Here is a 12969-nt window from a genome sequence, read left to right on the forward strand (position 1 = left end):
AAAACTTACTTAAACAAATGTGTTTTCAGTGCTGCCCAGAGGAGTCTTTGAAGTTATTTGTTCCTCATTGCTGCAGTGTTATAACTCAGCTTACAATGAGTAAGTCATAAGGTTATTATTCTAAATTTATAATTTTAGGTAAAAAAATTTTTTTCTTTGTTTCTAGAACTCTGTGGGTGAAAATAGATTCTATAAGCTATACAATGTTTTAATTTTGTAGTTTGTGGTGGGTATTATTTGAATTAAGGTATCATCTAGGTGACAGCTTAGAAATTTTACTTTATTAAGTTAGTAACTTCTTCATGCATGCAGGAACCATGTAGAGGTGCCATAAAAAAAAAAAATCAATTTGTGAGATGTGGAGGAGCAGGTGTCCTGATTTGATGTGTTTATTTTCTTGAAAATGGAATTTTTACCTCCTCTGGAGCAAGTTTAGCTTCATGAAAAAGGAATGAGACTTTTCTTAGCAATTAGAGATACTGAAGACAAATATTTGAAAATGATGCATTTAGTTGGATGTGTAGTTCTTTTTCCCTGATACTCTTTTGCCTTTTTTAGATGATGATGTATTAAATGAAGAAGAGCTAGATAAGGAGTTGCTGTGGAATCTTCAACTTTTGTCTGAGGTACTGTAAATCTTTGTAATAATGAAATATTACCATGAAGATGATTTGGTTTTAGAATTTTTTTAAATTGACTTTAAAAAAATATGAAAAGTCAGGTTTTTGTTTTTAAGATTTTTGTTTACCACTTATTTGGAGAGAGAGAAAGAGCATAAGAGAACACAAGTGGGATGGGGGTAAAGGGAGAGGGAGAAGCAGGGAGCATGACACAGTCACTCCCAAGACCCCGGGATCATGACCTGAGATGAAAGCAGACACTTAATCGACTGAGCCACCCAGGGCCCCATGTTTGTTTGTTTGTTTTTAAGTAGGCTCCATGCTCAGCGTGGAGCCCAGTGCAGGGCCTGAACTCTAACCCAGAGATCAAGAGTTTGGATGTTTAACCAACTGAGCCACCCAGGCACCCCAAAGATTTATTTATTTATTTATTTATTTGAGTGATCTCTCCACCTGGTGTGGGGCTTGAACTCATGACCCCAGGATTAAGAGTTGCATGCTCTTCTGACAGCCAACCAGGCACCCTGATACTGAAAAGTTCTAAGTTTTAGATTTTCTTGGTACAGCTACAAAAAGTCAGATAATGGCATTTTCTTGTTATCAAGAGAGTCTAATAATTGTTGATGGCTTCATGAGCAGCGAAGTACTTTTTACTGATTAATTCTGATATTAGTAACTCATTACTTGAAAATCTCATCAGATTTGGCAGTTCCTTTTTTTTCTCTCCCGATTTTCTCTCTCTCTCCATAAGTTGAGCTGTCAGTCAGACTTCATTTTCCTTTATGGGTTGGCTCACCAACCAATTAATTTTGTCTCTTTGAGGAAATAGATTCTTTGAAAAGGTTGGTACTGTGGCATATGAGGGCCTGAATTCAGAGAATTTGTTTTGATCTCAAGAAAGAATTATACGAATATAGTTAAAATGAAAATTCTAAAATTAATTGAAGTCATTTTAAGAGACACTGTTACTATTTTAGACTAGTAGCTAAACATTGTCTGTTGCATTGATTATTGATTCTTAATCTTTTCACCAAAATATCTTCAACCATTCATTTTCTTCCTCTTTTAGATTACTCGAGTGGACGGGAAGAAGTTGCTTCTTTATAAGGAGCAACTTGTAAAGATTCTCCAAAGAACCCTCCATCTAACCTGTAAGCAGGGTTACACTCTGTCCTGTAATCTTCTGCATCACCTCCTTCGCTCTACTACCCTTATCTACCCGACGGAGTACTGCAGTGTGCCGGGAGGCTTTGACAAGCCTCCTTCTGAATACTTTCCCATCAAGGCAAGCATTTTCAATAATTAAGAATCCAAGTACATACTGGGTTATTTTTCTAAGGATCCAGAGTGGGGGTTTTTTTCCTTCTTTGTTGTGTGTGAAGGTGTCACTTTTTTATTTTTGAAGTAGATCATTAAAATTACTGGAATGTTTTAAACTTGGCAATTGTAACACAGCACAGAAGCAGCCTAGTTTTTTTCTTTTCTGTTGGGCTATGAATCAGGTTGGTATGCTGTATGTAACTTGTATATTCCATATGATTTTGTTGGGAAACTCAGTAACTTTATAAGCTTATTGTTACTCTTAAGTAAACTCATATTTGAGTGGCTCTTCCAGGAGATTTTTCTGGAGTGATAATGAAGGGGTAATGAGTTTTGTGCCTCTTTTTTAGAGAGAGAGGGAGAAATGGTGGGGAGGATCAGAGAGGGAATCTTAAGCTGGCTCTTTGTCCAGCTCTGGGACTCGATCTCACAGCCCTGAGAGAGCACAACCAACTGAGCCACCCAGGCGCCCCTTCCTGGAAGACCTTTTAAGTTACATGTACATGTTTAGTTTTTTTTCTCCAGTTTCACAGCTTGCTGAACAAATGCTGTTCTTTTGTAGGACTGGGGTAAACCAGGGGACTTGTGGAATCTGGGCATCCAGTGGCATGTTCCTTCTTCAGAAGAAGTGGCTTTTGCCTTCTATCTATTGGACTCTTTTCTTCAGCCTGAGCTCATCAAACTCCAGCACTGTGGTGACGGAGAACTTGAAATGTCTAGGTTAGTTTTCTTTCATAAACACTTACTGTTTTGTGGTTGTAGACTGAGAAAAATCTTTTTGTGTCTTTCCCTTTCTCTTTGCCATATCTGATGTATTCATTTTCAGTGTGTGTTTATATCTGACATAGATATAATTTAAAAACCATTTAATATGGTGTGTAACAAATTTTGTCATAATATTTAAACCTTTCAGGGGCACCTGGGTGGCTCAGTGAGTTAAGCCTCTGCCTTCGGCTCAGGTCATGATCCCAGGGTCCTGGGATAGAGCCCCACATTGGGCTCTCTGCTCTGCAGGGAGCCTGCTTTCTCCTCTCTCTCTGCCTGCCTCTCTGCCTACTTGTGATCTCTCTCTGTCAAATAAATAAAATCTTTAAAAAATTTAAACCTTTTAAATAGAAAAACTCATTTTTTTAATAGTTTGCTTTTTGTGACTTTTGCTTAGCAGTTTGACTTGTGCATCTTTTGGGAGGTATATGGAAATGATTGTTTTTTAGATTCAGATTAGATTTTGGGGGGTTTTTTGTTTGTTTTTGTAATTCATATTATTGACATTAATGTTACTTAGTGAAATATTTCTGTGAGCTTTTTTATCTTTCCTAAGAAGCTTTAACAAAAAATAGTTATAAGATCATTAGACTTTTATAGTTTGAATCTTTGGACATTCCTAAAATAATAGTAAGAAAACTACAATGTGTGAAATACCACGAAATTTTAATAAGCAAAATCAGTAGGAATGGTTTGGAGAAGGAAAGAAGTATGACTGATGATGTCTGAACTGCTTTTTGGAGTAAATGTTTAACTAGTCCTTTATTTATTTATTTATTTATTTTATTTTATTTTGACAGAGAGAGATCACAAGTAGGCAGAGAGGCAGGCAGAGACAGAAGGGGAAGCAGGTTCCCCGCTGAGCAGAGAGCCCAATGTGGGGCCCAATCCCAGGACGCTGAGACCATGACCCGAGCTGAAGGCAGAGGCTTTAACCCACTGAGCCACCCAGGCCCCCCTAACTAGTCCATTTTTAAAAGTTGGAGTATGCTGGAAGAGCTTCTGTAATACTGTTTTCCCTTTTTGTTAGTGGTAGCGATCTTTGGGTACATAGGTGATGACATTCAGGATTGATTCACAGAGGGCAGTCAGTTGCCGTTGTTTCTAATTATTTAGGACCTATTTAATCCTAAGTAGGTCTATACTATATTACCAATACAAACACTGTTGATTACCTTGTATTATTAAGTGGGTAAACTGAAAACATTTGCCATTTCTTGGCCTTAATTTTGTGTATCCCCACTTAAGGTTCTTGTACTTCATCCTAGACTCTCCAAAGCCTTTTTTGAGACAGTGATTTGGAGTCTCCTAAGTTATGAAAATACCTTTATCTTTTCCAGAGATGATGTTCTACAGAGTCTAACTATAGTGCACAACTGTTTAATTGGCTCAGGAAACCTCCTACCTCCATTGAAAGGAGAGCCAGTTACTAATTTGTAAGTAGAAATAACTACTTTACATATTTTGCCATTTTGCCATTTGGCGTGTATTTTAAGTCTTAGTCACATAATGAGTCACTGGTTTTATTATTGGTATTGTTTCTGTATCACTTTAACCTTTTTGTCATTATTAGACCAAAAATACCTGAGACAGAATATAGGTCTATAAACTGTAAGGCTTTAATCAGATTTTCATATGGTACCAGGATAGGATAATTTTGAATGTTAATCAGTTTAAAAATATCAATACTAAGTTTATCCTCTAGTTTCTGAGTTAAGATAAATGCTCTTTTTTAAAAAAAGAAAAAAATCTATTTTTTTGGTCTGCAATCAGTGTTCATTAGGGATTTTATAGGAAAAAACTGCGTGTTTTTACATAAAAATTTGTTATTTTGAGCTTTAAAATGGTCCTAAGTTGTTTTTATGAATTTAAGTGCTTTCCAGACTATTACAGTTTTGAATGAATGCCTTGATTTAGTCCATTGTCAGTGCAGTCATTTAAGTTGGAAAAAATTGAGCTTAAATGAAATCAGCAATGTGCAATGTGAGCTCAACTTACTTAGTAGTGAGATGCTAGTTGCAGGCCTAGTTTCAGTATACTGCCTTAGATCGTTTTCTCTCAACATCAACATCTCATTGCTGAGCAAGTTCATGAAAATCACATAAAAACAAGTAAGTAACCCCTGCCCCCTCAAAAAACACAAAGGGAAGAATTATTTGTTGATTTTCAACAAAAATCTTAAAAACTTCAAGGAGTGGTTTTAAAATGTGGCTTGCTTGTCTTTTCCATATTTTGTATAATCATTGTTTGGGGTCATACTTTCTCTGGTTCCTACTTACTTCACTCTAAAACCTGTTTCTAGGCATTGAACTTTAGATTGTTTGTTAGATTTGAGAGGGAGAAGTAGGGTCATCACAGGTAAGGAAATCTGTTTTAAGTTTGTCTAGGAATTTGCTGAGTTCTTTGAAAGCACTTTTGGTTTTCATCAGGATTATAGTTTGATTTAGGGGCAATTTTACCAAAATTCATCTTTTTTAAGAGAGATTGATTTTAAACATTATTTAAAAATGAGAGACTCACAAAAATGGTTTTGATTTTCCTAATGATCTTAACAGTATATAGTATGGTGGGAATTGAATTCTTATGGCATGCTGAAAACCTCTTTCGTACGTAACAGATATATTACATCAGTAAATTTAGTTCTGCTTGAACATGTTGACAGTGGAGTTTTGGGAATTTAATCCATTAAGAGCCAAAGGATGTGTCTTCTGTATGTATGATTAGAAGATTTTTTAGTTTTAAGTGATCCTTAGGACGCACTGCTGCAGGGTCCCCTCAGGAGGCAGAGAGGTTTCTGGTGCAGTTCTTTACTGTGAACATACTTAATGTTTATGCCATGTGCCCTACACTAGCAAGTTGAAACAAGGTCTTTATCACTTTGAAATAAAAGTGCATCGGGACAAGGTTCCTTATAATTGGTTATGATGAAACCAGTTAGGTTTGTAAATAAGGAAAAGAATACGGTGTTACAAACATTTTATGAATGGACGTTATTAGCTTTAAAATTGATCCTGAGTATCCTTTGTAAGTTTTTTCCAGAAAAGTTGAGAAGGAAAGGTAATTTAGACTGAAAAGTTTTGTGTTTCAGAATTTTCACTTTTAGGGTGAAAATTTTATGTAATAAGACATAATGAGGTAATACAAAATTACATTCACTATAAATATATATATTAATATATTTTAATAACTTACAAGTATAAATATGAAATATTTTCTGGTATATTTAATAATACATAATAAATACAGAACGAAAACTTCAGTTGTTTTAATCATTGAACAATACACATTTTTAGGACTCTTTTTATATAGTTACACCTAGGCAGGGATAATGATTATATGAAGTAGAATCAAAGATTAATGAGCAGCCCTTTGCCTTTGAATCATCAAAGAGAGGGTTTAAAAAGTCTTTCCTGGACTTTTAAATAATTCTTACCAGAATTCTTTCCTTTAAAACCAGTTTCTAACTGATACCTCCTTGATCTGAAATCTTATTTTCACATTTTCTTTATATAAATCTCAACTTTTTTTGCAGGTAGCAAATTAGTTCTTACTAAAGTATCATAAAATAAAGTTAGCTTTTTAAATTAAATTCAGAAATGCTTTTTTTAATATAGGTTAAGATTTCTAAATGTAATTTGATTTGAAAAATCCAATCGGGGGTTCTTGGCTGGCTTAGTCAGAGGAGCATGCGACTCTTGATCCTTGGTGTCGTGAATTTAAGCCCCACATGGGTATAGAGATTACTTAAATAAATAAAACTTAAAAAAAAAAAAAGACAAAACTAATCAAATGATTTCAATCAGTGGTGCCACTGTTCTGTGATAATATATCATACATCCTAGTGTGAAGAAAGACTATCTGCAGCATAATTCTTGAAGATTATTAGCAGCAGTTCTCCATAAGAAATAGAGTAAAATATACCAGGTTGGGGAGAAAGGGAAACATACACTTGTGACAAGTTCACTAATTAGTGTAATGCCTGAGGTGCCTGAGGAAGTCACTCTTGTTAATAAGAAACAATTTGGCTGTGGTATTGTGGGATAGTATGTATTTTCTGAAATACCAGACTGGTTTTTGGAAGCACGTAGCAACTCCGTTTTCTTTACAATTAGTCTTATATTTTTCTTATATATAAATCTCAGTAACAACATTCTAGCTGTTTGATTTTTTTGGTCAGATCTTTCATTATTAACTTTGCCTTGCACATGTATTAGTAGTATTTGTCCTCTAGAAAATTGCAATAATGAGAAACTGGAAACTTGGTTCAGTTCTGAGTTTTCCTGTAAGAAAATCTAATTTAGTTCCTAGTAGAGTATATGGCATAGTCTTAGAATCCCATTGTTCAGGTAAATGGCTACTAAATGTGCAAACCAATTTTCTGTGCATTATATTAGAGACTGACAAAATATAAAAACTTAGATGAGTTGATTGTTGCAAGTAGAAAGTAATGATGAACCTTATGGTATCTTCATTGTATTTTTTTGGCCTTTGGCAATATAGGATTACTAAATATCTTGTATATATATTATAAATTTTACTGTTTCAGAGGATGGGTAAACTAGGGTCCCTTGAGGGTAATTAAGTATAAATTTCTTCAGTACAATTTGACTTTTTGGCAGTTTTGTCAGATACCAAGGTTGCTGAATTAATCTTAAAATGGAACCTCTCTGTTTTGCTGTTGGAACCTTTAGTTAATGACTTAATAGAAATATGTGTGGTATAGTTTACACTCCTAGTTCTACCTTTATAGATGTGGAAGTTGGATTATGTCTTTTCAGGGTCATACAGGAATTTTGGACACTTGCCTTTAATCCTGAAATCGTCATTAATTTCTCCTTTTGCAGTCCACTCTTTATAATCTTTTAGGTCTAACCAGCTATCACAAGATGCAAAAAACTAACATCTATAAAAACAGGGTTACTCAAGGTAGAGGAGTCATCATTTTTCATCTCCGATATTTCTTCTTTACTTTGTGCCCCTTTCCTCTGATAGATCTGTTAAGCCATTCTTAGTTAAAATCATTCTTAGGATCTCAGCTTATACTAACTTCTGAGGCAAAGAAAACTTCATAGTTAAGGTCTAAGAGTTGAGACCATTTCATTAATATGTGAAAGGATGTGTTGTTCTGCGATGAGGGGCAGGGCTAGCTAACCTCTCTTGGCACCTCCAGGAAACTACCCAGCTCTGCTGGGGGAGCTGCACACAGAAAAGGAAACAGTTACTACTCCACGGTGAGTAACCCTGTTTTCTCCTTATTTCACCTTCTGACTGTTTTCATTGATTTTTTAAAGCTTGTGTGTCAGACATGGAAATAGTTCTTATGCTCAGAGTTAATTTTAAACCTAGCAACCTTTTGTTCACACGGTAGAACAAGAGCCAGTTTTTCATTTGTGTTTATAGCTACTATTGATGCCTAAGATTGAATTGGATAACAGAACACAGAAATAGGCCAATTGTTTCTTGTGAAAACACTTGTAACCTTGATTGGAAAACAAAATCTGTTAGTATTAGTGGCTTGGTTTTATACCTTTTATGTTTGCTTTCTTCCGGGGGCGGGGTGTTAGTTATTGGGAAGTATAGGCTGTTCTTCCAGCTGTAGACAAGAAGTATTAATTACACTAGTTTCATGATAGTTCACTAGCCTTCGTTTGCATATTGGATTTGCATTGTATATTTTGTTTTTGTGTTATTAGTCATTTCTTCCTTTTTCACCATCCTTTCTCTCCCAGTGATTATTTTCATAGTTCGGCTCTAATCAAATCTGGAGAAGATTGCCATCTAGTGGTATAAATAACATAGCTGTCAAACTTCTAGGGCTTTTTTTTTTCTTTTCTTTTCTTTTTTTTCTTTTTCTTTTTTTTTTTTTTTTTTTGGTGGCACAAATATTGAACACACATTGTTATAAATTAGGTGTCCTGGTGCTGTCTAGTGCTTTGAAGCTGATATAACTTTGCTTTTGTATAAATGGAATTATTTAAATGTTGTGTAGGAATTGTTAGAATTTTTTTTAGTTCCTGATGTCAAATTATTACTGTTTGTAAAATGCACCAGGGAATGAGAAAAATGAATTTCAGTTATAGTGGGGCAGTGATGGTATTTGATTTAAATTCTACATATGGCTACTGTAGCTTTTAATCAGAACTCACATCTGTAAATGTTGATGGCACTTTAAATATGTTCAGTTAAGATTCTGTGCATAACTAAAAGTGACAATAAGCAGTTTTAAGTATCAAAGTGTAGGGCAGCACACATGTACTTAGTGTGGCCACAAAAAGATACAATCATAAAGTCTTACTTGGTTAATGGATACAGATTTCTTTTAGAAAATTATTCTTCTAAAGCCTAGAGGAAATATTTAATATATGTATTTAAGTTTGCTGAGAAACCTTTAGTGTAAAACCTGTCAGTCCAATGAGAGTTTAATTAAATTGTTAGAGAAGAAGTGATCTATTAAAACTGAGTCTTAGACAAATAAATATAAAAGGACTTTGTGATGGATAAGAACAAATAAAGCTGGAATATATGTCTAACCAGATGCCTGTTGTACACTTGAGATATGAAAGATGTGTTTTAGTTCACATTTCAAAAGGAAAACCAAAGCTGGGTTTATTTAAATGTACTTCTTAATACTTCAAAATCCCATATTGGTTGAGATATTTTAAAACACTTGTAAATTAGTGATAATTTTCAGATTTTCTAAGTAGGGAAACAATTCAGAACGACGTGAATTTTAAAAATAAGTATCAGGGCTCTTACATGAGACTCACTTCTAAATGTGATTACAGTATTAATAATAACTGGTATTACTAGAGTCAGAAAGGCATAGAAGCAAAACATTTCAAATTCCCAGCTGATAGTCTTTTTTTTGTTGGATAGTTAGGGTTTTATGTGTGTACACACACACACATACCCAGTAAAAATTCAAAATAGCTTAATGTAGTGGTTGTTTTTTTATGTTGTTTGTATGAATAGTTTTGTGACTAATTAAAATGCATGCTTGGTTCAATATTTTTTGGTACTAGGTACAGACTGGGTAAGGTACAATAGCATTCTTCACGCAACTACTGATGTTTACAGCCGCAGTGAGGAGACATCAACTCTCATGTGATAGCTCATGGCAAGCCTTTTCCTGTGCTATATAGGGAAGGAAGGATGAGTGGGTGGGGGTTAAAATCTTATGCTTTATGCTTGTTACTGTTTGAGCACAGTCTTTTCCTCTTTGGTGGCGAAATCTAATTTCAGTAGAGATGTTAGACTCCTTGAAGTTCATTGTAAAGGAATCTGATTTTATTTTTAACTGACTAGATTCTGGGTACTTATATATTAATTAATCATACACAGTTTTACAGAATGCTCAAGTTTGCAAGATGTTGCCAAAGGCTGAAGTTTTATAGAATGAAAACCAAATTTTACGAATTTGAATTTGAACTTCAAAGTCTCTGAAAAGCAGATCAGTATTTTATATTATAAAATATAACCATTCTTTGTTTATACTCTGTAGGCTTGGTTTGAAACATGAGACAGTATCGTTGCCATCCTAGGTCCTAGATTATGGTGAGGAACATAGTTAAATAATTGGCAGTTTAGTAATCTTAATATTATTACCCATTTAGAGAAATCCAAGAATTCATATCTACCGAATATTAAGATAGAGATAACATGCTTAATTCAACTTAAGAAAATATAATATAAATGGGGGTATGTTGATTTTAAAATAGTTTTTTCTTCATTACAAGTGCTATGTAGTTCATGAGTGATGAGTAACCAGTCACTATAAAATTTCTTTTTATAACTAATTAGCTTTGTATTAGGTAAGCTTACCCCATGTTTCCTTGGCATTTATGCCTATGTTCTTCCTCTTAGAAAAGTTGTTGAATTGATATTGTATCTTGAAATGTTGAAAATTATATTTTTCATTGAAGAAAATTTAGATTTCAGATATAAAGGTTCATATTCCCTAGTAAAATCTGTTCTTAGATACCTTAAAAGTGACTTTTGTTTAATGAGTTTAACTAGCTGGGTCTGGTTCTGTTAATATAATTCTTTGTGGCAGATCTTTAATTAGAAAATGCAGTGTTTTTATGTCTGATCATATTCAAAAGAAAGTAATGGCATTTTAACTGTAGGTGTTAGGAGAGATCAGTTTGGGTGGCTTTTAGAGGAGAGGTAATGATTATTTAAAGAAGTTTGTCTGCTATGTATTTTATAATAAAATTTGACTTGAGTTTTTGGTGTCCAGTTTTAACCTTTATTATACCGTTATAAAACTGACTTTTCTTTGTATAAATGTATATAAGAGTTTATCATCAGATTTAAGCTTTTACACTTGAATATTGAACATCATTATTATGTTTATTTAGCTGGTGAATTTTCCCCCATAAAGTCATTAAATTTAATTAACATTTTCTTTAAGATAAACAATACTGTTCTTACTGAAACATAACATTAACCTTCAGAAGGACAGAGTAGAGAGTTGAAGTATTGAAGATGAGAAATCTGTTTGTTAAAAGAACATCATCTTTGTTTTGATTTAAACAATCTAGCAATGACACTTCCCTTTAATCTTTCTTATTGATATTATTAATAAATGCAAGCACTCTTGTTTTTATACAGGGTACCAAGTATGGTGTCTTTGGAAGAGACAAAGTTGTATACTGGACTTGAATATGGTATGTAAATTATAATCTGAGTCAATCTTGTGTGGACAGTTTTTGTCAGTTACTCTATAAGGGTTAAAATGGTCAGAAAAAGATAAATACCATATGATTTCACTCATATGTGGAATTTAAGAAACAAAATAGATGAACATAGGGGAAGGGAAAGTAAAATAAAATAAGATGAAAATAGAGAGGGAGGCAAATCATAAGAGACCCTGAACTCCAGGAAACAAACTGAGGGTTGCTGGAGGGGTGGTAGGTGGGGAGAAGGGGTAATTGGGTGATGGGCATTAAGGAGGGCATTTGATATAATGAGTGGGGGATGTGATATGCAATTGATGAATCACTAAATTTTTTTTTTTAAGATTTTATTTATTTATTAGAGAGAAAGATCACAAGTAGGCAGAGAGGTGGGCAGAGGCAGAGAGAGAGGGAGAAGCAGGTTCCCCGCTGAGCAGAGAGAGCCCGATGCGGGGTTCTATCCCAGGACCCCGAGATCACAACCTGAGCCAAAGGCAGAGGCCTAACCCACAGCCACCCAGGCGCCCGAGTCATTAAATTCTACTCCGGTAACTAATGATATAGTATGTATCAACTAAATTGAATTTAAAATAAGGAATTAAAAAAAGTTAATACAGCCACTCTGGAAAACAGTATGGAGGTTCTTCGAAAAGTTAAAAATAGGGGCTCCTGGGGCACCTGAGTGGCTAAGTGGGTTAAAGCCTCTGCCTTCGGCTCAGGTCATGATCCCAGGGTCCTGGGATCCAGCTCTGCATCGGGCTCTCTGCTCAGCAGGGAGCCTGCTTCCTCCTCTCTCTCTGCCTGCCTCTCTGCCTACTTGTGACCTCTGTTTGTCAAATAAATAAATAAAATATTTAAAAAAATAGGGGTACGTGGGTGGCTCAGTCATTAAGCATCCTAGGGTCCTGGGATGGAGCCCCACATCAGGCGCCCTGCTCGGTGGGAAGCCTGCTTCCCCCTCTCCCACTCCTGATGCTTGTGTTTCTTCTCTCGCTGTGTCTCTCTCTGTCAAGTAAATAGATAAAATCTTTGGAAAAAAAAAAAAAAGTTGAAAACACGACTCAGCAATTGTACTACTAGGTATTTACCCCAAAGATACAAATGTAGTGATCCGAAGAGGCACCTGCACCCCAATTTTAGAGCAGCAGTGTCTACCATAGCCAAACTGGGGAAGGAGTCAAGATGTCCATCGACAGATGAATGAATAAGGAAGGCACACAATGGAATATTACTCAGCCACAAAATAGTGGAGTCCTGCCATTTGCAATGATGTGGATGGAACGAGAGGGTATTACGCTAAGCGCAACGACTCAAGAGAGAGGAATTATATGATTTCACTCATAAGTGGAATTTAAGAAACAAAGCAGGGGGTTATGGGGAAGGGAGGGAAAAATAAAATAATACAACATCAGAAAGGGAGACAAACTATAAGAGACTCTTAATTATAGGGAACAAAGAGGGCTGCTAGAGGAGGGTGGGTGATGGAGGGATGGAGTAACTGAGTGATGGACATTAAGGAGGGCACAGGGTGTAATGAGCATTGGGTGTTATATACAGCTGATGAATTACTGAACTTCACCTCTGAA

At 35.1% G+C, this 12969-nt stretch overlaps 1 protein-coding gene across 2 annotated transcripts in view; it reads left to right on the top strand.

Moving 5' to 3' along the window:
- PSME4 (proteasome activator subunit 4) overlaps nt 1–12969 on the top strand; it is a 112175-nt gene that overhangs the window by 56648 nt on the left and 42558 nt on the right. For both annotated transcript variants that reach the window (XM_032877782.1, XM_032877783.1), the window contains 6 exons: nt 30–99; nt 559–626; nt 1690–1905; nt 2503–2660; nt 4046–4141; nt 11319–11374. In XM_032877782.1, coding sequence (XP_032733673.1) covers nt 30–99; nt 559–626; nt 1690–1905; nt 2503–2660; nt 4046–4141; nt 11319–11374 — 664 coding nt within the window. The remainder of the gene's footprint in view (nt 1–29; nt 100–558; nt 627–1689; nt 1906–2502; nt 2661–4045; nt 4142–11318; nt 11375–12969) is intronic.

This window comes from Lontra canadensis, unplaced genomic scaffold (assembly GCF_010015895.1).
Source record: "Lontra canadensis isolate GAN:19392208 unplaced genomic scaffold, GSC_riverotter_1.0 scaffold61, whole genome shotgun sequence".
NCBI classification, from domain to species: domain Eukaryota; kingdom Metazoa; phylum Chordata; class Mammalia; order Carnivora; family Mustelidae; genus Lontra; species Lontra canadensis.